Consider the following 26,764-nt stretch of genomic DNA (forward strand, 5'->3'; position numbering starts at 1 on the left):
GCTGTTTAGAGCCTCCTTTGGGTAGATAAAAGTGGCATATAAGAACCAACTCTTCTTCTTCTTAAAAATCAGATGTTTTTAGAAGAGGGAAACATCACAGAGTTCTAAGACTGCATTCAAAGGTATAAGAATTTGAGAACCTGAGACTATCTGCAAGAAAGAAAGAAAAAGCCCAAACTATAACCAAATAAGATTCTAGTTAGAATGAGGAGGTGATTTTTAACTTAATTTAATTTTAAAACCAAAACTAAATTTATGTGATTAATGTTTTTTTGTATTTTATTCATTTTATTTATTTATTTGATTGATTGATTGATTTCTATACCGCCCTTCCATATGGCTCAGGAAACTGTGGAATTCATTGCAACTAAATGTTTTTCTTTTCTGGTGTTCCCTAGTCGGATTAGGATGGGATATAAGAGTAACATTATTATTATTATGATAAATCTTCCTCTCCAATACGATACTATAAGGCAGGACTGCATGCACTGCACTATAGAATCATCAAATCCTAGAGTTGGAAGGGACCTCCAGGGTCACCTAGTCCAACCCCCTGCACAATGCAGGACACTCACAGCTACCTGTCCACCCATGATGACCCCAATTTCATGCCCAAGTGATCCTTCCATCAAAAATCTCCAGAATCCAGCCTGGACTTGAGGGAACTCACCTACCATCCCACAGCAGAAATTAGCAATTCCCTGGGTATGAAAAGAAGGGCCGCAAGAGACAAACACTCACACATTTCTTCCTGCCCACCCAACTCACAATCTGCCCATGTTCATAAAATCAGCATTTCTGTGAGATAACTATCTAGCCTCAGCTTAAAAACTTCCAAAGAACAGCTTTCTCAGTGCTGTGGCGAGCCCAAGGTCACCCAGCTGGCTGCATATGGGGGAGCGCAGAATCGAACCTGGCTGACGAGATTAGAAGTCCGCACACCTAACCACTGCACCAAGCCGGCTCTCTGGTTTCCAGCTTCCCAAGAATCTCAGTTTTACTTTTGTCTTACTTTTTTGCAAGCACGTTTCTATCCCTTATGGTTGAACAGAAGTGTGTGATTCTCCAAGAAATCTCAGAAGCCAGAGGGATAACAGTCAAGAGAGGAAATAAGAGCCCTTTGCTCTTCCGCCATATTTTACAAATGCAGAATTATGCCAAACAATATACATTCACAGTTCTGAATTCACCTGTGATAAGTAGAAATCTGGTTATTGAGTGCAAGATCCTCGCCCCGCAAAAAACCACACATGCATACAGCACAGGTTTCCGTATGTAAAGTCTGCATTCCCAGAAGTTCCTCAGATTGTAATCCTGGACCATTTAGATCAGGGGTGGTCAACCTGTGGTCCTCCAGATGTTCATGGACTCCAATTCCCATGAGCCCCTGCCAGCAAATGCTGGCAGGGGCTCATGGGAATTGGAGTCCATGAACATCTGGAGGACCACAGGTTGACTACCCCTTTAGATGACAGTTCCTTTCCGCTTGGTACCACTGCATATAGCCAAAGTTGGAGCCGGCTTGATTCCTTCTGCAGTGAGCAGGAAGCAGCAGCTTACGTTCCGCAAGTGTCCATAAACACACGTACGATGGTATAACGCACAAAGAATTCTCAAAATATATGAACAGGGTTGCAATTATCTTGGAAGAAGACATCTGTCAAAAACTGTTCTGAAAGGAGAAGCCAGCTTTTCCACTCAGGATTTCCCTCCGATTCACGGACAGAAGCATTGATTTCACAAACACCTGACAGGCGGAAATCATCTCCTTGCAAACAGGCTAAATATCGAGGTGAATTTTGTCTCGTAAGCACAGAGGCTGTGTCTGCAAAACAGAGGGCAATATGATTTCCACGGCTTTGCACCCCACCCCCAGCCCCAGCAAGCCATGGGGCAGGAAGAAGGGCATTGCAGGGTAACTACCTCTCCTTGTGCTGGTAGCTCCTTGCAGAGCATGCAGAAACAGAGAATTCAGGAATGGGCATACTCTTGTCTCCACCCTCGACAGCAGACTCATCAACCGAATGTCCCATTTCAGTCTGCATCTTTTCACATGCTGAGGAGCAAAAAAAAAACTTCCATGTACCTTGAACAGCAGTAGAGCATCTCTGCCCAATCGACCGGCACACTCACAGTAGTGGCAAAAAAGGCAGTTAAGGCCTGCTAATGAGATTCTTTTAATCAATGAGATTTTCTCCATTTCACATTAAATCCCACTGAATTTGCCCACTGCAGCATGCACCCCAGCCTCACATTGCACCATGGTTACCACAAGTGGAAGTCATTGATCCCCATAACCATGTTTCAGTTCCACGCGCACACACGCACACACGCACACACACGGTGGAGTCTTGTTTATTTGCTTGTTTAAAGTAGATCATAAATAGGCAGTTCTGCTCTTTTTAAACCACATTTGCTTCATTTTTCTCCCTTTGTTAAAACACACAAACATACACACAAATATGCCACAAAAGCAACACACCCTTGAAAGAACAACACATACCCCTCCTTCCTCGTTTCTTTCAACTGTCCAAAGTTTCAGATCCAGGCAGGTTTCAGATCCCCACATTATACCCACAAGACCTTTCGTGATATCTTGCACCGATTAACAGCTATTTCCCCAGCAACCCTCCCCCCCCACACACATAACCTCTGTCCAAACACCAAAGCAGATATCACAAAAACACAGGGTCCATTGCACAGCAGTTCACCCCGGGAGAGGACAGAGAGAGTTCAGAGGGAACAAAGTGAAACGCAGCAGGTTTCTTTGGGTTGCAGTTGCTAGTCTCATTAGATCAGCTCCAAGAGGGATGCTCTTTTTCAACCAAGGCTTTTAACATGGAGAGCCACACATTCAAACATGCGCTTTCATCCCCAGCAGAACAGTGGCATGCCATCCTGGCACAGCAGTAAATTCATTTATTTATACTGACAGAATCTGGGTCGAAGAATGGAAAGTTAAAGGCTGCATAAGACAGTAAAAACAGCTCTTCCAGCTCACACTAATGGCCCAATTCGCTCAGCATCCCATTTCACAAACCATACATTCCTTCTACTGGAAATATCGGTGAGAGGACATGTTACTAGGACTGCCAATCTCAAGGACGGGTAGAGGATCTCCAAGCATTCCAGTTATCTCCAGACAACGGAGATCAGTTCCCCTGGAGGAAAAGGCACTTTCAGGAGGGTGAGAGGAGATTTATAGCACACTGAGGTCACTCCCCTCTCCAAACCCTGCCCTCCACAGGCTCTACCCTCCTCCCCGTAGTGATCTCCCCCTCACTGGTGGTCTTTAAGCAACATTTGGCCAGATAATGATCCTGGATGCTTTAGTCTGATCCTGCATTAAGCAAGTGGTGGAACAAAATGGTTTGCATGGCCCCTTCTAACTAGGCTTCTAAATCTCTAGAAATGTCAACGTCTGGGTATGGCAACCCTATGATGTGTCTAAAGACACTTGAATTTTCTCATTGTATCTTAATTGATGAATAATAAAGCTTGTGTACCAAATGACTTGGAGCAATGCCTGAACTCAGCCAGTCTACTGACCCAAAAGTCTCTGAAGACTTAACAAGGACTGTAGACATTCAGTACTAATTACTATTGCCTTCTACGGCAATAGTGGAGCAACCTTGTAACAAAGCTGATTCTGCACTTAATTTTTTTCCATTGTGGATCCCGCTGAATTCAGATCGATTTGAACTCAGGTCTTCCTCTACCCCCCCCCCCCCCGAAACAGAAGGTATTCTGCACACGACTGGGGAAACTCAGAGTGGGGAGGGGAGCCAAGCACAGCAGGAGTCTCTTCTGGAGCGCAGTCATTTTAAGACAAGCCTTGCAACCGGGAACCAGGAAGTCCTTGAACTGATGCCCTGGCCAATCAGGGAAGACTGCTTTGCTACGAGGCATGGAGAAGGAAGTTAATTCGCAAAATGCAGGAATCTGCACACTTACTGATGCCGATTTTTCAAATATCAAAGGTTTATACCCACTTCTGTATATGGGAGAGGAAAGGTGAGTCACTTCGAATTAATCTTGCATGTTGCAGAGGGATAATTTAAAGTGCCCAAAATGAAAATCACATTCAGTGCAGATGGGAGGGATTTATTCGAGCTGGGAGTGGGTAAAAAGCCCCATGCAGACTACACCCTAGTCACATCACTGTATCAAGGCCAGACTGGCAGTGGCTCTCCAGAGTCTTGGACCAAAGTTCTCACAACATCTACTCTCTGATCCTCGCAAAGCTGGAGATTCCAGAGAAGTTCACATCTTGAAACAGCCACAGCCAGATGAACAGGGAAACTTGGAGTTTCCTTGAGGTATAGGCCTCCTGCCAGGGATGGCAGCAAATGTGGCTCTTTTGGTTGAGAGCCAGTTTCATGTAGTGGTTAGGAGTGTGGAGTGCTAATCTGGTGAATCCAGTTCAACTCTGCGCTCCCCCACATGCAACCAGCTGGGTGACCTTGGCCTTGCCACGGCACTGATAAAGCTGTTCTGATCGAGCAGTGAAATCAGGGCTCTGAGCCCCACCTCCCTCACAGGGTTTCTGTTGTGGGGAGAGGAAAAGGAAGGCAATTGTAAGCCACTTAGAGACTCCTTTGGGTAGAGAAAATCGGCATATAAGAACCAACTCTTTTTCTTCTCCTTCTTATGACAGTAATTATGAACATGGCTTTCCACAAGTACCCCAGTTATAAGGTGCAAGGGACAAAAACCATACTGCATGTGGAGGCATGATTTAGTTTGTGGCTGCCGCAGGAAGGGGGGGGGAGTTACTCCTACAATTCTGGTGAGCTTTGTTTTTCCAAACTGGCTCCTTTCAATGGCTATTAGCCTTAAAGATGCATCCTTTTAAATCCCGCAATTTCTCTTCCAAACATGGGAGGTGGAAAGCACCATCAAGTCACAGTTGGCTTCTGGTGACCTTGCAAGTGTTTTTTCAAGATAAACCGAGAGAAAATGGCCACTTTGGAAGGTGCACTGTGTGGCATTATACTCCACTGAAGTCCCTTCAAGCCCCACCTTTCTCAGAGTCCATCCCCAAAACTTGATGGTGTTTCCCAAATCTACGTAAAACTTATAAGGTGCTTAGGAAATGCAGCCCTGTTGCAGAATTTATACGAAGCCTCAGAGGCTTTCTGCAGGCCTACAGGTCTCTTCTTTCAGCCTTATATAGGGTTGTCAGGTGGTGGCTGGAGATCTATTACAATTGATCTCCAGGTGACAGACATCAGTTCCCCAGGTGGAAATGGCCACCTTCCAAAGTGGCATTATACCACATGGAAATCACTCCTCAGAGTCCCTCATCTTCAGCCTCCAGTCCCCAAAACCTTCAGGTAGCTCCCAACTCAGAGCCGGCAACCCTAGCCGTAGGCCCAGGGTCATGACACAAGGTAATTTATATCCAATGCTTGTCAATAAACAATACAGGCGTGTGAAAATGGCAGGAATTATTACATTTGACAAATCTGCATATCCCCTTGATTGAAACGTTACGCCATTCAGAGCTCAACTCAATCATCATCTCATTTATTGGGAGTCAGCAGGTCATAGACTATAACATCAATTTGTTGAGGGGGAGAAATGTAAGTGAATTCCAACAAGCCTGCAAAAGAGGAAGGTGAACAAATCAAGGTTCCTAAGTGCCCTGTAACTATTCATACCTATATATGGGAGTTCATTAAAACCACTGAAGTAGAATAAAGAAAAGAATCCAGTTGAATATGCAGGATTAATAAGGTCATCTCTGCTTTTATTGCTAGAGTTGCAGCGAAGGAAGCTTAAAAAAAAAAAAGCCTCAGCACCTGTTGAGCAATTAAGCTTTCTCTTCAATATTTCTTTTCAGTAAAAATAGACCCAGAAACATTACCTCTTACCTTTGTATGCAGCAAATCAGGCTTCTTCTCAGTTCAAAGTCTTACTTTTCACCTTTAAGGCCATATGTGGTCTGGGCCCAGTGAATCTGAGGGACTGTCTGTCTGCCTATGCTCCCCAGAGAGCTCTTTACTTGTCTAAGATCAACAGGTTGGTGGTGCCCGGCCTCAACCAGGGCTTTTTGGTTCTGGTTCCTACCTGCTGGAATGAGCTCCCGGAAGAGCTAATGGTCCTCACGGAACTATCTTAGTTCCGCAGGACATGCAAGACAGAGCTCTTCCACCGGGCATTCAATTGAGGCCAGGATGCAGTTACCATTCAATGGCCCTCCTCTATATAACAGTAGCCCCCATTACAAAAATAATATACGATGCTAGGGACTAAGACATATATTTATTAGTATAAACAATTGATGCCATATTGCTTACTGTAAATCAATGCTTTATTGAAATTGTTCTTATTGATAATTAGTTTATTGATTGTACTGGTTTTTATGGTTTTGAGCTGCCACAAGCCAGTTGTGCCAGGAGCGGTGGGATAAAAGTCGAATAAATAAGTGAATAAATAAATCATCATCATCTCCACACTCTTCTGCAAGAAATGCAGAAGCTAGGAACTCAGAGCACCTGGTGGACAGACTGCTATGAATGTGATAGCAAAGTAAAATATTTAAGTGTCAAGAGAAATGGAAATGTGCTTACCACTTCCCCCCTCCAGCACACCCCCACCTTCTCTTTCACCTCTATTGCTGAATAAACGGCTGTCCCTGGGAAGTTGAGGAGGAGACCAAGGAACCAGCACAGTGCTGTTGCTAGGCATTGTCCTCACACACACTTGACCGCTTCCAGGTGATTTCAAACATGACAGGACTGCTGTTCAAGCAAGGAGACAACAAGGGGCTCCCTATTACAGGGCTAATCTCTGACGATGCACCAGAGACTGATATGGCAATTCCTCACTCTCTCCCCCAAATCTCCAAGTTTTTCCCAACTCAGAGGTGACAACCCTACTCCCCATGGCTCCATCACTGCTCATATAAGCCACTCTGTATGCTTAGCAAAAGGAGGGGGCAGCTAGTAAGAACAATCTTGCCTGAATAACAGTAGGGCACGCATCTATAAGTGCACGCCAGTAAGAATGCCCCACTGTTAAAAAGTGTCATGTAAAAATCCAAAAACAGCTTATTTTTTAACTTTTAAAAAACAATTTCAAAAAGATCAACACATTCCACAACATAAAACAGAGGTCCTATAGCACCACCATGTTGTCAGAGACCCTCAGGGGCATGTTGTCATTCAGGGACACAGCTCCCTCCAATAGGAAGGCCAGCTCCGGGTTGGGAAAAACCTGGAGATGTGGGGAGGGAGAGGGGAGTCTGGGGAAAGCAGAGCTTGGGGAGGGACCCCAGAAGGATAGAACCTCCAAAGCAGCCATTTCCTCCAAGGGAACTGACGGTCATCCAGAGATCAATTGTAATAGTGGAAGATCTCCAGGTGCCCCCTGGGGGTTAGCAACCCTACTCCCCCAGCATCCCTTTCCCCTGGCCTGACCTTAGTTAAGCCTCAGTTATGGAAGGGCAGGGGTTTTCGTTCACCATTGACCCTCTCTCTCTTCAGCCACCCACCTCTCCCTGAGCATCATGGGATCAGTCTGGTCTTTGGGGGGGAAGAAGAGGAAGAAGAGGAAGAAGAAGAAGAAGAGGAGGAGGACGAAGAGGAGGAAGAGTAAGAGGAAGAGTGCATGTGGGGGAGTGCAAAATTGAACCCGGCATGCCAGATTAGAAGTCCACACTCCTAACCACTGCACCAAGCTGACTGGGCTTAATAAAAGATCGCTTGGAGGCTGGCTGACCCTGGACTCCCCCAGTGCCCTCTCTTCAGAGGCAAAGTCCCTAGTGAGTGAAGGGAATCTGGGCCACTGGCCTCCATGGCTGTGCTCTCCATCCTCCTGCCCTGGCTTTAAGAGGCTTCAGGGTCCCCAGCTGCTGCCAGGTCCCTTTTCTGGCTTGTTTCCAGGTGCACACTGCCGCCCACTTCCCTTCTTAGCATGCGCTGGGCCTGCCAAGGCTTGAGGCTGCCGCTGGCACATTTCTGACCCTTGATCCTTTCCCTAGAGCTTCTGATTGAGCTGCCTGCCTCAGAGATGTTTGAGTAAGACCATCTCTTGCCAGAGTGCCCTGTAGAGCAGATCAATGTGGAAGGGGGGGGGGTTCCTACTCCCCATCTCTATACAAAGAACTAACATTTATTTCAGCATAAGCTTTTTTTCAAAGTCACAACCTTCAACCAGATCCACTGTAGCATATATCCATTAAATCAATGTTTCTACATAAACAAAAGAAAGGTAGGGGTCATTAGGCATGTCCAGCTAACAGATATACATCCCAACATATCTGTTGAAGTACAAGCTGACTTACAAATGCTTAGGTTGGAATCAATTCTGTTAAGACCTGAAGCTGTATTTTGCTGCTACTAACTCTTACCTAGCTGGAATTGTGACTTTCAAGTGTTTAAACAGCCCAGTTTACAATTTAATCTGAATTTAATACAAGCATATTGAAGCCTATGCTTACAATCTTTGCTGACCCTCTATTAAACACATTACAATAAAACCTGCTTTTCTGTATGAAAGAACCATGGAGGAAAAAAAAAAGACCTGACTTTTGAGGTCAAGCATTTTAAAAGGAAACCATGGAGCATGAATAACTCCTGCAAGCTATGAATATTTATGGTGGCTATTGACAAAATACCATTACCACTGATTTTCCATCTTCCAAAGATACACCATTCTGGCTGACCACTACCATTCCTTGAATTTGGGTACAATCCTGCACAGTTGCATGAACATTAAATCTTACTGACTTCGGATGACGTAAATGGTTTAATAGAAGAAGAAGGGCCATTCCGCACCGGGATCCATGTTGCAAATTGTTTGCGGAACGAAAAATCGCAATTTTAAATAGTGGAATTCGTTGTTATGCATACCTGCCTTTGTAATGGAATCCAGTTGCGTTTCTATCGTTTCCCACAGGTTTCCGGTCTCTGCAAAAATCGCTAGCCAGGAAGCGCTATTGTTGAGCTGTGCCCTGCCCCTGGCCGTCAAGCAGCCAATGGGCGGCCGTTATCATGCTCCCAAACAGCCCCTTTCCCTTTAAGGAAGGTTAAAAAAAAAAAACACATTGCAACGAATCTACGTTGATTCGTTGCAACGGAGAGACCCATCCAGCTAGCAGGTGGTGTTTGAGCTGCCGTTTCATCATTGCCACGCACCCCCCCAAATGAAAAAAAAATACCCCCTCACAGGCGCGATTTTCGGCCGAAAACAGTGTGAAAAATAAAGGGAAAATAAACCAGCTAACGGGCCTCTGTGTTGCTTGTGCTTGGTGACTTTAAACAGAGGGACTGCAGCCGGGGAAGCCTCGCTAGGTAAACGAAGGCTTGCCGGTGTGTTAATCTCCGCTCGCTCGGAGAAAAAAAATGGCGATCGCTTCGCTGGAAGATCAGAGGAGGGACTTTGCAGAAACCGCAACAATGGTAAAGCACAGAACTTTCCCGCTAGTGTTGCAGATTGGTTGCAGGAGTGTTGCAGATTGGTTGCAGGACTGCCAGGTCTTTGGTGGAGACATGGAAATGAGTAAGACCATGGGTTGTCAAAGCACTCTTTCAGTTTCCTTCCAATGTTTTACCCAAGAAGAAACCTCCAGGTTTGCATCAACTTAACGTGTCCCTTTCTTTACCCGGCAAGTTTGCAGCAAGGCTCAAGGGTAAGCAGGCAGCTAAGAAAAGGCAGGGCAGAATCCAGCAGACAAGGCAGGAGCTGGAGGTTGGCAACTTCCATAAGAAATAGGGAAAGCAGAAGTTTACTAATAACCGGCTGGCCTTACAAAGCACAAGATGGTTGTATGGCGATGCTGAGCAAGCAAAGGTTTAGACAAGTAGAGAAGGGAGAGTCCCACCATTTTCTGTAGCCAGACCACAGTTTCATCCTGTTAAGATCTAGGACCTTGATCATGTCAAGAGACAATGGAAAGATAAGGGAGGCTTTCAGCTGCTCTATCTCTGGCACTCCACCTTTCTCTACTCCTGAAAAAAACTCTGGAGGTGCAGGAGGCGGACAGGTCTATTGTGCAGGAGGTGAGTCCTGGCCTCCTGGTTTCAAGGGGGCTTAAACAGGAGCCTGCTGGTTAAAATGAGAAAAATAGAGCTCCTAGGGTGCATGAAACCACAGGCATAGCAGAAAGCTCCTCTTCTTCTGAGGCATCTTTTCCCCAACTGCAGGTTGGACTATGGCAGGCCTTGATGTTGTGCTTCAGGCAAAGTCAGATGGTCCTTAAGTTTGACTACTGTACATGGGACTGCTCTTGAAGGTATCCTGGAAACTGCAGTTGGTTCAAAATGCTGCAGCCCATTTGCCATCAGGAGTAAGCTGTTATGCTAATATTACAAATCTGAGATCCTTATGCTAGCTGCCTACCAGTTTCTATGGTCAATTTAAGCTGTCCGTGCCTGTCTTTAAAGCCTCTCACAACCTGGTAACTACACACGATCCGCCTCCCTATATATACCTGTACATCAACTTCAATTATCTCATTTGTCTTCTGTTTAGATTTAGATGCCGTTCTACCGTTTTAAATCTGTCATCCTCCACCAATTCAAGTTTGATGTGTGTGTGGGGTGGGGGGGAGTAACTTGGGCTTAAAAACACTTGAAACGAATATATAAACTCTGGATAAAACATTATCAAAATGTATTCCAAGCAGCATGGAAACAAAATGAGCCTCTAGGACAGATGGCATGGAATCACCGCCTTCGGAGGTTTTCAAGAAAAGCCCCAACATCACTTAAGATTCGACTAAGAACCTCAGAACTGAGCCCATGTGATTTGCAGAGCTCCACGCCCTTCATCTACAAATCCACGCTGAGAATTCCACTTTTAGTTAGGGACTCTCGGGGCCATTCCGCACAAGGACCAATGTTGCCAATTGCTTTCACAAAGCGGAAACGCTATTTTAAATAGTGGAATCTCGGCGTTCCACATACCTTCATTTGTAGTGGAATCCAGTAGCATTTCATTCGTTCCCCACAGGTTTCCAGTCTCGCAGGAATCGCTAGAAAGGAAGCAATTTTTTTCTGTGCTTGTTCTCGCCCCTGGCCGTCAATCAAACGGAACAGCCAATAGGCGGTTGTTATCATACTCCCGAAAAACCCCTTTCCCTTTAAGCACAGTTAAAAAAAAGCACACAGTTGCAACGAATATGTGTTTATTCGTTGCAATGGAGAGACCCTAGCTGGCATGTGAGCTGGCGATTCATTGTTACCACACACCCCCAGTGGAAAAAACATCCCCCCCCCCCCGTACAACGTAATTTTTGGCCGAAATTAAAGGGAACTGGTGAACAGGGGGCTGTGTTGTGCTTGGGGACTTAGGGGGAGCTTTAAAGCACTTCTGTGTAGGGACTGTAGCCGGAGAAGCCTGGCTGGGTGAATGAAGCCTCGCTGGTCCGTTGCTTTCCCCGCTCCGAGGGAAAAAAAAATGGTGATCGCTTCGCCGGAAGTTTGGAGGAGAGAGCCAGGGGGAGGGACTTTATTGCAACTGCTACATTGAGAACGCACAGGTCTTTTTCGCAAGTGTTGCAGGTTGTTGGCAAGAGTGTAGCGATTTTCTGAGGGTGAATCCACTTTTCCCGATTCCCCGGAAATCGCTACAACAAAGTGATTTTGGCGCTAGAGTGTGGCAGATTGCTCACGACGTCATGCGGAACGTAGTTTTAGTGGCAAAAACAAAATGTAAGACTAGTGCTATATTAAAGTCATGCGGAATGCCCCCCGCCTTCCTATTCTTCCCCAAAGGGTGCCATATACCAGGGAACACATCTGAAGTTATCATAACTGTGCCTAAATAACAGATTTGTTTTCCCAACTAACCCAACAACCAGCGGCAGAGAGGACCTGATCACTCTCCGCACTGCTTCAAGCAGCCTTAATGGAGGAGCGCTTACTGCAAAACACACACCCAGAGAAAAAACAAACTCTGGCAAATTGCTTAGTGATGCTCTCCACATCAAACCAACTTGGCAGTGAGCGTGCAGGACCGAGACCCGTGGCAGACTGCCTGTATCATGCTCCATGCACCCGTTTTTGATGCATGTTTCCTTCTGACAGAACTCCAAGACAACTGGAAGGCTGCCAGGGCTTCCCTCCTCCCTTCCCTCCAGCAGCAGTTCTGCAGAATAGTTCAGCTAGCAGAGAGACTGTCAGTCGCTCCGGGTTTGCATGGGTAACCCAACAAAGGACTGGATCGGAAGCGCTCAGGAAAGAAGCGGACTCCTGGAAGAAACAATGGCCAAAATCTGAAATTTTGACAGCTTTATCTGTCAAGAAGGTAATTGGTCTTTTCACCCCAAATTAAAAATAATAATCAAGACACGCATTACTGGCTTGACCATCCGTACCAAATCCTGGCTGGGGAACAAGGACTGTGTGACCTTAACATGAAGATATCAATTTGTTTGGAGACATAAATATATCCAACTGTTTGCCGCAGGAGTATTTTATGTGCATTGCTCAGCAGATGGCCATCTATTCTCTGCTTACAGACTTCCACTGAAACAGAACCCACCATCTCCCAAGGCAGGGTGTTCCATTAAAGAACAGCTCTTATCATTAGGAAGCTTCTCCTAACATTTAGCCAGAAAACGGCTCTATAGTTTCCATGCATTGTTCTTTGTAGCAAGATAGACTAATTCTGTGTCTTCTTCTGTGCAACAGCTCTTTAGATATATGAAGACAGCAATTGTGTGTCTTCTTACTCTTCCATACTAAATATGTCCATCTCTTTCCAATTTTCCACTGGTTTCCAGACCCCTTACCACCCTGGTCACTTTGACTGAAGACACTCTATTCTGTCAACATTCTTGTTGAAATGCAGGACCCAGGACACAGCACTTCAAGTGGCCCCAGAACTGGACACAGTACTCCAGGTGGAGCCCAGAACTGGACACAGTACTCCAGTTGAGCTCTGGCCAGCACAGAACACAATGGAACCATTACTTCCTGCAGTCTGGACACTGATGCATCCCTTAACACAGCCCAATATGGCATCCACTGTTTTAGGAGCTGCATCATACTGCTGGCTCATGTCCACCTTATGATCAACTAGCGCTGCAATTTTTTCATCCTTTCTATTCCACTGACACACCAATAATATTGAGAAATGCATACACTGGATTGGAAAAATTCAGCATGAGAGAACATCATGGGTTGAAAATAAAGATTCATGGGTTCAATTTGCACAAGGGAGAAGCAAAATTGAAATGAGTATTTTTGAGCTGAACAAACTGGGCTGAGAAATTCAATACTGTTCATATAATAGTGCTCATATAATAGATTATGCTAACATTGATATATAAAATAACTATAAAATCAACATTAAAAGCTGTGCAGCAACAGGTTATTTGACCGCCATTAAAAGTAAAATCAAAGTTTAAAAAATGGAGACGGGGGAAGACAACGCAACAATCAAGCTGTGTGAAAAGAAGCATTTTAATTTTACTTAGAATACTTGGATCCCATTCCCTCATTAACATATTATCCCTAACAGGATTCAGATAGAACAGTTAGAAAATACTTAACATTCTTACTGGAGGGGGAAATGAAGTTGAATTTTAACAAACTGTGTGCTGAGCAAATGCTTGTGGGAAGGGAATTTTGGAGTTAAGGGGCCATTGCAGGGAAGGCTGTGCCCCTGATAATGCACCCACCTTACCCTAGGAAGTAGAAGGCCCATATTATTGGGCCTCAGCAGATTAAGCAGGTCATTTGCCCCCAATAGCCAGCCTTCTGATTCACCCATTTTTAGCATATAATATCCCCTCACATACATAAAAAGTTCTCTTTTAATTTAGAACACAGTAAGTTTTGGGAGCAATGAGTAAGCATTACCATCAAGCTAGCTGTTACCAATTCAGAGGCCAAAGGGATAAAGTTTGTGGTATTTTGAAGGAGGAAGGTATGAACCTCGGCCTGTTCTAGATATAATTCTCTAAGATTACTTTAGGGCAGCGATTCCCAATCTTTCTGAACCGGAGGACACTTTTGGAATTCGGACACAGCATGGTGAGTGCAGCCACAAAATGGCTGCCATAGAAGGTGGAGTCAGCTACAAAATGGGTGCCTCATCTTATCTTCAGTCAGACAGTGAAGACCCCTGTGTTGCAGCGTCACCTGCCAAGGCAGCATTTTTAAAAATCTGCACAACCAAACAAATCTCCAGTGACCAGTCAGACATCTTGCTAAGCAAAAGTCCCATTGGTCCCCACCCACTTTATGAAAACACTTGTCAGGCTTCAGGAAAGGTGCCAGCTGGTGCCACAAATATGGGTACCATGTTCAGGGCCCCTTTCTTAAGGCTTCAAAGACTGGCATAACTGGTCCCAGTTGAGTAGGCATCCATCCTGATAGTTTCCTCATGTGCAGGCAAACTACCCATCATATACAAGGATGGGAAATCCTATTCCCCTCAAGTTCAATGCATTTTCTTTTCTCTGTCTTAATTGCGAGAAAAGAGAGAAATGAACCCCAACCCTCGCAAAAGCAATGTGCAAAGCCAAAAGCAATGCAGAAAGAGTGCATTCATGCATCTTCAGGCTATCTCTTTGTTATATTCTTGCTGTAAGTCACAGCTGACTTATGCTGACCCTGCAAAGTTTTCAAGGCAAGAGACATTCAGGGGTAGTTTGCCATTGCCTGTCTCCATGCTGCAACTCTGGACTGCCTTGGTGGTCTCCCATGTAAGTATTAGCCAGGGCTGACCCTGCTTAGCTTCTGAGATCTGACAAGATGAGGCTAGCCTGGGCTAGAGTACATAAACGATGGTCACTTGACAGGCTTGAGACCCAGCATACTGTAGTGATTAGAACATCAGACTACAATCTGCAAGCACCAGGTTTGAATCACTACTCTGTCTAGCTGACCTCACAGGGTTGTTGTGAAAATACAACAGAAGAAGGGAGAACTATGTTGTAAGCCATTTGGGATCCCCACAGAGGGGGAAAAGCAAGTTAAAGATATAAATACAGGAGAGCGAATATCACCAGCTTTCTCATGGTCTGATTGATCACTTGGCTTCAGGGATCCCTAGATATAAGATCCACAACAAGAACAGAGTAGGCTACATTGGCCAATGATATTACTCTCTATATCAAAAAGACTCAAATACTCAAACTCAAATACTTTGGCCACCTCATGAGAAGGAAGGACTCCCTGGAGAAGAGCCTAATGCTGGGAGCGATCGAGGGCAAAAGAAGAAGGGGACGACAGAGAATGAGGTGGATGGATGGAGTCACTGAAGCAGTTGGTGCAAACTTAAATGGACTCCAGGGAATGGTAGAGGACAGGAAGGCCTGGAGGATCATTGTCCATGGGGTCGCGATGGGTCGGACAAGACTTCGCACATAACAACAACAACAATCAAAAAGAACCCATAAAATATTAGATAGATTCAAATTCCCTTTCACCCAGAAAGCTCAATGGGCCTATTTCAGGCTTTCCCAACCAGGGTTTCACAGTTGGGTGGCAGTTAATTTGGGGGGAGTTAATTTTTAATATTTTTAATTAAAATCAGGAGATAGGACTATATATAGTCATGTCAACTTGCCCCCCCCCCCCCCTCTGAAAATGGCCAGTGATACCCTGGCCATACAAACCCTTGCTGGTACATGGTAGTGAATGGAGTCCGATGAGGTATTTTTTTCTCATTTGAACATAACTGGAGGGGAGGGAAGGAGCAGCATAGGCCTGCCCCATCCATGCTCCAGGCATGGGGTGGGGAAAGTGCAACATAGGCCTGCTCCAGCCCTGTTTCTGTAGGCTCCTACTTCAGGCTCTCTCTGGTGAAAAAAAGCAAACTGGTAGCCAGCCCAGAGTACAAAAATTTGAAAATATTTTTGTGCTGTCACTTCCTGTGCGATGGGAGTGTCTGGGTGATGGCTCTTCTGGTGACATGTGACTTCTGGGGGCTTGACAGGAAGGTGGGGCCTACTGATATCACTTCTGGATTTTCTCATGGCCTGAAGAATGTTTGGGGGGATTCTCAATAGTAAACAAGTTGAGAATGGCTGACGTACTCTGAGTTTATTACCTACATCCTATGGCTGTTGTGTTGATAACAAGAAAAGACTATATATACCCTACTTCAAGGTCTTGTGGGGGTGGGGGGGGGTCTAGCATAAAAGGGATGTTATTTCTGTCCAAGAACCAACAAATTTTGCCAGAATGAATGCAGACAGACGTACACACAAACCCACAGAAACAGCAATACTGGAGATCTATTACTCTTCCCCTGAGCTTTTTCAACTGACACCTTAGCTGTTTTATATAGCAAAGTAACCCTTCCTCACTTGTAGGCTGTAGTTCTGTTGCCATGAAGAAAAGTTTAAGACAGGTGTGCAGACAAGCTGGTATTTATTTATTTAATTCAAGAAGTTTTATTTATGGTCATTCAGACCAAAGTTCAAATGCACAATTAGAATATCAAATGAGAACGAAAATAATTTTTTGAATACAAGAGGGGTGTTGTTTGATTTATAGGCCTCTACTAGGAATATATCGTATTCCTGCTTGTTCCTCAATTCAACACCTTAGGAGATTCCTTAAGAGTCTCCCGAACCCTGAGCCGGTTCAATGCATAAAGGTAAAGGTAAAGGTATCCCCTGTGCAAGCACCGAGTCATGTCTGACCCTTGGGGTGACGCCCTCTAGCGTTTTCATGGCAGACTCAATACGGGGTGGTTTGCCAGTGCCTTCCCCAGTCATGACCGTTTACCCCCCAGCAAGCAAGCTGGGTACTCATTTTACCGACCTCGGAAGGATGGAAGGCTGAGTCAACCTTGAGCCGGCTGCTGGGATTGAACTCCCAGCCTCATGGGCAAAGCTTTCAGACAGCTGCCTTACCACTCTGCGCCACAAGAGGCTCATTGGTTCAATGCATAGAGCAGTATATAAATCAAATAAAAAAATAGGTCTCCTAATACAAGATGGTGATCCACCAAGACACTTTCTCTAGATCGTCCTACATGTTTCTCACCATAAAACGTGAACACTTTATTCAAGGATCCCATGTTCTTTCCAACATAACTATTGACTTTGCTTTTGTCCATATAGCTGCATAGTGAGGGAAAAAAAACACCGTAATTCATAAAACATATTAACTGCTCATTATCTGGCACAATGAAGACCTATCAAGAGGGCCTTCATCAATGTGGGGACATAATCAATACTTTATAAAGATTTGATGCCAAAAAGGTGGCAGGAGAAAAAATCCCTGAAACATCAGGGTCTCTTCCTCACTTCTCTTCTATTACTTCAGATTAAACTATCAAGCGTGTATATAATTTGCTTAAACAACACACGTGCCAGTCAACGAAGATCATGACCGTCCATTTTTATGTCCATCATGTGCACAACAAAAGCACCATTTTTAGGGTTGCCAGCTCTGGGTTTGGAAATACTTGGGAATTTGGGGAGTGGAGCCTGGAGAGGGCAGGAATTGGGGAGGGACCTCAGCAGAGCATAACACCATAGAGTCCACTTCCCAAAATAGCCATTTTCTTCTAAGGAACGGGCCTTTGGTTATCTGGAGATCAATGGTGATAGTGGGAGGCCTCCAGGTGCATACACACTCACTGTAGCATGTGAAACAGGGCAACAAAATTTGAGTCCAATGACACCTTTTAGACCATGTTGGCTTTAAAGGTGCCATTGGACTCGAATTTTGTTGTGCTACTTATCTTTATGCGAAACAGGGGTTCTTGCCTAGAACTTCTAGAGTGGTTATCCAAAGTGTGTGTGTGTGTGTGTGTGTGTGTGTGTGTGTGTGTATGAGTGTGTTCCTCTTAACAGGCTGTATCGTATTATGAAACCAGAGCCCATCTATTTGTATGATACAGTTTCCGGGAAAACTAAGCGATAAGAATTTCAAAAAAATGACCTTTAGCTGTAGGTAGCAAAATACCTGCATAGAGGGAGAGCATGGAGTTTTAAATGTTTTCATGAGTATAATTCTTCCCAAAGGCCAAAAGTACAGCGTATCTTTGAAAAATATATTGAAGATGTATGCAAGGCAAAGAATCCTCTGAGGTGCAACACATCAGAAGGTCCCTGCACGATGACACGGACCCACAGCATCTGCTCCACCACTTGAGTGGCAACACCAATTTGTTGCTCACGGGAGCAAAACAGAATCCTAGGAACTGGCATTTATATAGCCCAGCAATTCCATTTGGTGTGCCCTCTATCATGGTCCCTGCTGAGGGGCTTCCTGGCCCCTTTATTTCTCCAACAAATGTTCTCAAAAGGCCAGAAGTGCTTAAGGACTTCACAAAGTTTGGCACCCCTGTCATAAGCAAAGATTTACAGCATGAGCCCAGATCCTGTGCCATTGGCTTAGAAGAGAGATGCTTTAATTCTCCCAGAACCTCAAGGTGGGGGAAACTGCCCAAAGCCACCAGACCTGGGCTGAATCTGCACAGAGCTTTTATTCCAATCCCAAATCTATTCAATCCCTGCCGTCTACACTGAATGTCATCTCCATTTTGATTTTGGGTGATTGAAATTTTTCATCTGCAACAAGCATGATTGATCCGCAGTGATCCTAACTTTCCCCTGTGATATCCTGGACTGAATATAACCCTTGATATTTGAAAAATTGGCATGAGTAAGCATGCAGCTGCCTGCTTTCTCCGAAATAATTTGCTGCGGAGCCTCCAAAGCTGTAGAAAAGCCCTGATTGGCCAGGACATCAGTTCAAAGGCTTCCTCGTTGCCAGGCTGCAAGGCTTCCCTTAAAGGGGAAACCCTAACTTCTCTCAGCAGAAGCTCCAGAAGCCCTATCTTCTCTCGGCAGCGGTTTTCCTCCTGGATTTATTCCCCCTTCTCTGCCATCTCCAATCCTCTCCCCCCCCCCTTCAAGAAAAGAGGCTCCTGATGCACTTGGCTCCCCCCCTTCTGAGCTTCCCTAATCACATGCACAACACTGTGAGGGGATGTAGAGGAAGACCCGAGTTCAAATCGATCTGAATTCATCAGGATCGACAACAGAATGAAGGAAGTAAGTACAGAATCAGCCCTGGGTTCAGATGCCCCTTTTGCCATGAAGTTCACTTTGGCTAGTTAATCATCTGAGTCAAGCCTACCACCTCAAAGGGATGTTGTGAGGATAAACAGAAGGACAGGCATATGCCACTCTAAGCTCCTCAGAAGAAGGGTGAACACTAAAGGTGCACAAGATGAACAGAACGCCAATCCTTAAAGCCTAGTTTATTTTCTGCCTGCAAGAGGTGTTTAGTTGTGTTTATAACAAAAGTCCAGTGGCAGCTTAAACCAACATTTGTATCAATATGAGCGTTCATGAGTCACAGCTGACTTCTACAGAGAGACTCCTGCTGTCGTTATCCCAGAGAGACGGTGAATCAGTTGATGGTTCATAAAATGTTTCCAAAGAGAGTCAAAAAGGTGATACGGAAGCGCTGCTCACCTTGTGGTAGGTCCACACAGTTACATGATACATGCAGCCTATAGTCATTCCAGGTTTAAACAAGAGAACCAGCAGGGTGACATGAATGGGAAATTGATCAGGGAGAACCAAATCCCACCCACCCACCCCCGGCCATGAAGGGTAGTGGGCAGCCTTAGAAGTGCCTTGAGGAGAGGGAATATGTCTGAAGAATATGGAGGGAAACAAACAAAAAAAAAGAGCATTGTCAAGGCTACACAAATCTCTCGGAATGTGCAAGGTGTTATCCTCAGTTTAAAACACAGGGAAGTAAGTTTTAAGTTTGATACTAGGAATTCTCTTAACACTTATTGATTTCAAGGGGATTAAAAGCCACTTCGTTTTCTTCGGACAGGGCGCCATCGGAAGCAACTCAACAATGGAACACAATGCTTAAACCTTAGGGAGAAAAGAGACTAGAGAGATAGGGGGAGCGTAAATATCTGTCTTAGGACGCAAAACAGGGCTCAGTAGCCAAGCCACTCTGGCCATTCTGCTTTGAGAATACTTTTTCCTACAGCTTTTATTTTAATGCCCTTTATTTTGGAAACACTCCAGCACAACAGAAGTCTAAAATTTCACGGGAAACTGCCTGCAATCTTCTTTCTTTGGTAGAAAAGCCCTTTTAAGCGATAGCGGATTTCGGTTGCTAACGCAGCCTGAACTGCCGATGCGCTGAGGGACCTCATTGTTGCTCATGATTTCCTCCAAGATAACAGCATCTGTACAGATGTTGGTAGCAATCTGTTAAGCCCTCCCCCCCCCCAAATCCTCCTCGTTTAAAGTATTCTGTCAAGCAACAAGACTTACAAGCAAGTTTCAGTAATCGGATGCAAAGACAACCAGTAAAGGTAGATGGATTTAGGTATACATCTGGACGCATATATTTAATGCAGGCTATAGCGACTCCCCAGCAATTTTTTCTGCACAGCTGTACTGCCACTCTTTGGGCGCTGAGGGTTATTGCTTCCAGTACTGCACCTTTTTTTCCCCAAGCAAAGAAATGGGTTGGAGCAGATACCGTACGACAACGTGGAACCTACCTCCAAAGAGCCATTTTTCGATCCACCACAAAACAGCAATCTTTCATTAACGGTTCATCGTTCTACCCGAAACTATTTTTGCCAAAGCTTACAAACTGGAAACGACAGCATTCATGCAGTCAATGGGGCATACAATGATCCCAGTGTTATTGGTAATTTAGCATTAGTTACATGCCCCTGGAAAGGATGGTTGGAGAATTTAACTTCTTGTTTTAGAGTAAGGTGAAGGGGGATAACAGACAATTGGGTTCAGGAAGCCAGTGGCCACGCCACAGAGGAATACAGCTGATACCCAAGAAGGGAAAAGGTTTGCGGGGAAGAAGAAAAGACGCCCAGCCAATCCTGAAGCCCATCAAAATGAAAACTGGATTGGGGAGAGAACCAACGTATATGGAGCATCCATCAGGAACCACCCATCATCTGAAATTTCTGCTGACTTCAATCCCAAGATCATTGTTTAGTACCCAGTCGGTAGTCAAGGAAAGCAGATAACCCTTTGCCCACTTTCAACTCTGGCCCAGCGTCCCACTTGTAAGATTACCATGTCTAAAGTCCCAAAGGTTCCCCGAAGCAGAAAATGGGATGCAGTGAGTCAAAAAAGCAAATATTTTATCCTTAATCAGTTCATTGACTCTCCTTCTCTCTCTCTCTCTCTCCACCTCCCCCCCCCCCTCCAACCTCCATCCTTGGAAGGGTTTCCAAGAGACGCCCTTGAACAAACAGGCAATTGTCAGCCAAAGACCTCTTGGAGAGAATCTCCCCGTGACGAGAGACAACAGGCTTGCATTTCAATTGGAATCCCAAAGTTGACAGATTATATACATGTACCAATTCACTTCTTTTAAAAGAAACACAGAGAGGAAAGGAAAACGGAAAGGAAGAAACCACCCACCCACCCCAATTCTTGCAGGGAATCTGCAAAAAAAAAAAAAATGAAAGAGGAAGAAACCTTCTACCAAAACGGGGAAAGGAAGACCCATAACCCCCTCCCCCTTGCCCAAATGCCACTCCATCAAGACGTGAAACTTCAGCAATAGATTAGTTCTTTGCTTGGGCTCCCCTGCAAGGGCATAGTGGAGGCTTCACTTAGGAAATCGCCTTCCTGTTTCACTTGGCAGGTCCCTTTTCCAAAAGCAGGTGTGCTCTGTTAGCATCAGGACCTCCGGGGGCCAATCCCCAACCCTGCTCTCTTTACCACAGACAAGGGAAGGTGTGGACATCACTCAGACAGTGTTTCTATAGGAATGCAACCTCTACAGCCCGAAACATTGGTCCAAGGTACCTAGTGAATAGGGGAGGGCCAGCTATTAGAACATTATTTCCCCCAACTTGATGGCTTCACACTCCCCGCTCCCGGAAAGTCAGCCAAAAGGATACTCTTGTTAAGAGGCAGACACCCTCCCCCCCCCCCCAATCTTTTCCCGTCCTTCAGCAAACAAACAAACAACCCTTCCTGTTCATATTTGTTGATCTTACTCCACAGTCCCTGGAAACTTTAACATCATGCATGGGGGGGGGGGGGGTTGCCAGGAAAAAGCTCTCTATCCAGAGGAGACCTAAACAGACCTAACCCCCCACCCCCCCACACACATATGTATACCCAAGTTGGGGGGGGGGGTGAAGAATAACTGGAGGTTCTCCCATGGGGTGGGGATTCCCCCCCCCCCCCGCATCCAAGGCGCAAACAGGAGCCATGCACCGGGCACCCATCCCCAGCAGAAAGCTCCCCGAAACTTAACCTTCCTTCCGCTAGTTCCACTTACCGGCGGCCGATGTTGCCAGAACCCCCACCGACAGCAGAAGAATCCGGCTCCAGTAGCTCACCTCCACCGTCATGAGAGCAAAAATCCCCAATTTCCCCCAGTTCCGTTTAAAGCTGCAGCGGCATGCCGGCTTGTCCCAGCCAAAAGAGGGTTGCATGTCAAAGAGGGGCTGGGGGGTTGATTTGCTTGGAGGAGAAGGAGGAGGGAGGGCGGGAGGGAGAGGAGGGGGGCCGGGAAGGAGCGGTGGATGATTGGTTTGGATTTTTTTTTTTAACTAAAAAAAAATCCCCCCTCCTTTTGCTTAGTGGAATAATCTACGACGGGAGGAAAACCAGGTTACCTTTTAAAAATAAATGAGTGTGTGCGTGTGGGGGGGAAGGATAGCTCTCATTTAATATCGTCTGTATATTATTTGTATTATTATTATCATTGCTCAGGGAACAAGAAATCCAAAGATTCCCCCCCCCTTTCAGCTGCTGCAGCCGACTAAACCAAGTCGCGCAGGAGCTTGGGAGAAAGGAGGACCGGTTTCGTCTCCCCTTTCGCTTCTCTTCTAGCATTTTTTAAATAACGTCGCCTGTTTTGGACCAAGCCTTTTCCAGGATTAACAGGAGAGGACTCCCAGGGGTGTTATACGTTTAAATTCCAGGTGATTAATCATTGCTGCACTCCTTAGGGATTTTTTTTTAATGGTACCTTTCTCTTTTTTTTTTTCTCCCTCTTCTTTACTAAATACTGGAGGGGGGATTGGATGGCTGTTTCATGCTACGCTAATTCGCCCCCCCCGCTTCCCCATCCTGCAACATCTCCCCCATCCATTCCAATACCCTTCGCAAAGATCTTTCTCACGCACAAGGCCCCACCTTAAGGGGGGGGGGGGTATCTCTCTCTCTTTAAAACATGTCTCTTCTGATGAACAATTCACAGATCTTGGAGTGAAATTGACAAGCCTCGATCCATATAGATGGAGAAAGCGGCAAGACTCATCCCGTCCCCCTATCTCCCCCCCCCCCTTCTGGAAGGGAAAGGCACGAGCCGGGGAGAGGGGCGGGGGTGAGGGGCTTGCCTGCAATTGTGAGCAATCTGCAGGATATAGCCAAGCCAGTCCCCTCCAGAGCTCGCCCGCCCGCCCGCCACGGGCCAGGTAGTTCTCCCCCGGCGCACAATCCGGCCGAGCAAATGCTCCGAAGGCTTTTTGGACGATTCGGTCGAAGGGTGGGACAAGCCTCGGGGGTGGGGGAGACACGGCTGGTGACCCTTCCCCAGCACTCTTCCCAGCGGAAATCCCCCCCCCCCCCATGCACCTTGCGGGGCTGACTGCTGCCGGCCTTTGGCCCAAGAAGAGAAGAGCGAGAGAGCTTTTGCGGGAGGAGGAAGGGGGCGGCGGCGGCAATGTTTCCTTGCAAGCCTCCCTCGGAGGGGCCCTTAGAATTGCACGCGATGCAACAAAAAAAGGAGGGATTTTTTTAAAAATTTATTTTATTTTGCAATACCGTTTAAACAACCGCGCCAAATCGGGAGGCTTCATTAGGTTTGGCAACGAGATGCAGGCCGGGGGGGATTGCAACCTCCCCTCCCCCCCGGCGTTGGATTTTGGGTACGTTCCAACAAGGATCTCTCCCAGACTCTCCGCTTTTGCGCTGAGTCTTGTGCCGCCGCCCCCCCCCCCCAAATGAATGGCGCGGGGGGGGGGAACCCCCTCTAACACCCCCCTTCTAGAACATCGATCGCTGCTTGCAAAGCGAGGAAGGGTCACCACGGAAATAATGTCGTTCTTTGGGGGGGCCAAGAGGAGATCGCAAGAGTGCCGCGATTTTAAGGGGAGGGAGGGAAGCCGGAGGAATGAATGAATGAATGAATGCACGAGGGAAAAGCCAGCAGGCAGAAGTCAGACAGCGGGAAACTCCTGAGCCTGAATCATCCTCACCCCCCCCCCCTCCCCGGCATCCAGACGATGCACCTATGCCAGACGAGGGCCGCAGGCTTGCTGGAGAAGGGGGCGGGGGGGGGGCTGCAGTCCTTTGGCCCTGGAGGAAGTAAAGCGTAAAGCACAAAGAAATGAAGAGCAGTGTAAAGTGCATGCGCTCAGGCTGGGTCTTTGGCAGGGCTGCCAACGCAGGTGCATGCTTGAAGCTCTCCTCCCCACCCCCCACCCCCCGCTTTTCCCTATATACAACCTTTTCTGCAGGGAAAAGGTGCTTCTCAAGGAGTGGCTGGCTTCTCCTTTCCAGGTGCTGTATGGAGCACAGCCTTGACCCAGGCACATTCACCACCCGCACTCTTTCTTTTAAGTACCTTAAAATTTGCAACCAACTCTGTGGGGCCAATGCCTGACCCAAGATCACTCAACAAGCTTCGATGGCCTAGTGCAAATTTGAACCTGGGTCTCCCAGACCATCGTCTTGCGTCACCCTTTCACTACACCACAGACTGGGGATTTGAACCCAGGACTCCCTAATCTTTAGTCTTATACTGAGACCACATGCCATTTCTTGGACCCCTTCCCCTGCATCCTTATTTTGCAGTTGCTAAAATATGTGTCAGGCTTTTCCACCCCCACAGGACACGCTCACCATGCCAGTTACCTTTCTTGCAGTATGACAGGGTTCTCTTTCTGTTCTCTTCCACTGCTGGCTGCAGGTTTAGAACATGAGAAGAGCCCCACTGGATCAGAAGCAACATCCGTCTAGTACAGGGGTGGCCAAACAGTGGCTCTCCAGATGTCCATAGACTACAATTACCATAAGCCCCTGGGGATTCGTGATAATTGTAGTCTATGTTTGGCTAACCCAATGTAGTAGAAAACTGGACAAGACAGCAGTGGGCCTCTCTCCCCTTCTAAGTAGTCTAAAACAGGGTTAGTCAACCTGTGGTCCTCCAGATGTTCATGAACTACAATTCCCATGAGCAAATGCTGGCAGGGGCTCGTGGGAATTGTAGTCCATGAACATCTGAAGGACCACAGGTTGACTACCCCTGGTCTAAAATTCCACCAACCTTGGAGGTCCCAGTTAGTTATCATAGCTAATTGTTGTGTCCTCTCCCTTCAAGGAGCACACGTGATTTCATTATTTGCTTAGATATTTATACCCTGTTTTTCTTCCCAGTGGGGATCTGAAGCAGCACACGACATCATTCCCTCGTCCATTTTTTCCTCACAACAACAGCCCTGTGAGGTAGAGTAGGCAGAGAGAGTGTGCTTGGCCCAGGATCACCCAGCAAGCCTCCATGGAAAATTTGAACAGAGAACCTCCCAGATCCTGACACTCTTACCCTTTGCTGTTTTTCCACTCCTCTGATATATGCGGCTAAGTCAAAAACCTATTGCTACTAAGGTTCCAGATCATACATGCATGTTTATTTTCTAAAAGGACACAGGATGATCACGGGGGCTTATCAGGAAGAAGTTTTGAGAAAATGGAAATCTGCATTGGTGAGGAAACAGCCAAGGAAGTTGTGCCAAGGATCCCCCCTCCCCCATCACATCAATGCCCCAGCTCATTCTGCAAGGGCAGCAAGGTACAAGAATTTCGTTGGGAAACCTTACCTGAAGATCCACCCTGCAGCCCTGATCTTGCGCCTTCTTTTTGTTCCCAGAACATTAAACAGGAACAGTTTGTGTCCCTTGAAGATGTCAAAATGCCGTTTTGTCGTAGTGTAAATGGAAGTGCAGAATGCTTCATGGAAGGGTCGGTGGGAACACCACCTTCAGCGGTGCAGAGACATAGATGGAAGATGTGTCAAGAAACAATCACTTTACATTTAGATTAGTTTTTGGCTGAATAGAGGTGTCTATGATTTTGTGGCAAGGCTTTTTTGACTTAACCCTCGCATGTTGTGAGATAGAGTAGGCTGGCCGTTTGAGAATGGGCAAAGGTCAGCTTCATGGCAGGGTGGGATTTGAACTTGGGTCTCCCCCGCCTTAGATCCGACTCTGACAACTACACGATACCAGGCATCCTTGATGAATCTGTCCCAAGACAGTGGTTATTACACAATTCTTTGCAATGAGGGCTCTTTGCTATGAGGAGAGCCAGTTTGGTGTAGTGGTTAGGAGTGTGGACTTCTAATCTGGCATGCCGGGTTCGATTCTGCACTCCTCCACATGTAACCAGCTGGGTGACCTTGGGCTCACCACAGCACTGATAAAACTGTTCTAACCGAGCAGTGATATCAGGGCTCTCAGCCTCACCCACCTCACAGGGTGTCTGTTGTGGGGAGAGGAAAGGGAAGGCGACTGTAAGCCACTTTGAGACTCCTTCGGGTAGAAGAAAGCGGTATATAAGAACCAACACCTCCTTTTTACCCTGTGGATGTACATGGCTACCAGCTATCTCTGTCTATGCAGTCATGTCTTAAGGCTATTGCTGTTTTGTTTGTCTTAAAATCATCTGAGCAGGTTTCTATAGACACTGGGCCAAGGGTAGTGGTCCTCCTCAGGTGTCTTGGGGCAGGTGTTGCGTGCAGAGCTGGCTGCTGCAGAAAAAGGTACTGCCCACAGGCGCTTCGACTGAAAACACAGGTAAACTGCTGAAACT

The 26,764-nt window shown here is 46.3% G+C and overlaps 1 protein-coding gene across 2 annotated transcripts in view; it reads right to left on the reverse strand.

Annotated features, from left to right (window-relative positions):
- CSMD2 (CUB and Sushi multiple domains 2) overlaps positions 1 to 25,824 on the reverse strand; it is a 644,506-nt gene extending 618,682 nt beyond the window's left edge. Inside the window, exon 1 of one of the 2 annotated variants that reach the window (XM_077337490.1) lies at positions 25,774 to 25,824. Coding sequence is in view for 1 of the 2 variants with exons in the window: in XM_077337489.1 (XP_077193604.1) it covers positions 22,227 to 22,383 (157 nt within the window). In the remaining variant the exon portion in view is untranslated. Of the gene's footprint in view, positions 1 to 22,226; positions 22,449 to 25,773 lie in introns of those variants that run through there. The other variant, XM_077337489.1, reaches the window with a different exon arrangement.
- Positions 25,825 to 26,764: the final 940 nt, after the last annotated feature.

The sequence above is a fragment of the Paroedura picta genome, chromosome 5, assembly GCF_049243985.1.
Source record: "Paroedura picta isolate Pp20150507F chromosome 5, Ppicta_v3.0, whole genome shotgun sequence".
Taxonomy (NCBI): Eukaryota; Metazoa; Chordata; class Lepidosauria; order Squamata; family Gekkonidae; genus Paroedura; species Paroedura picta.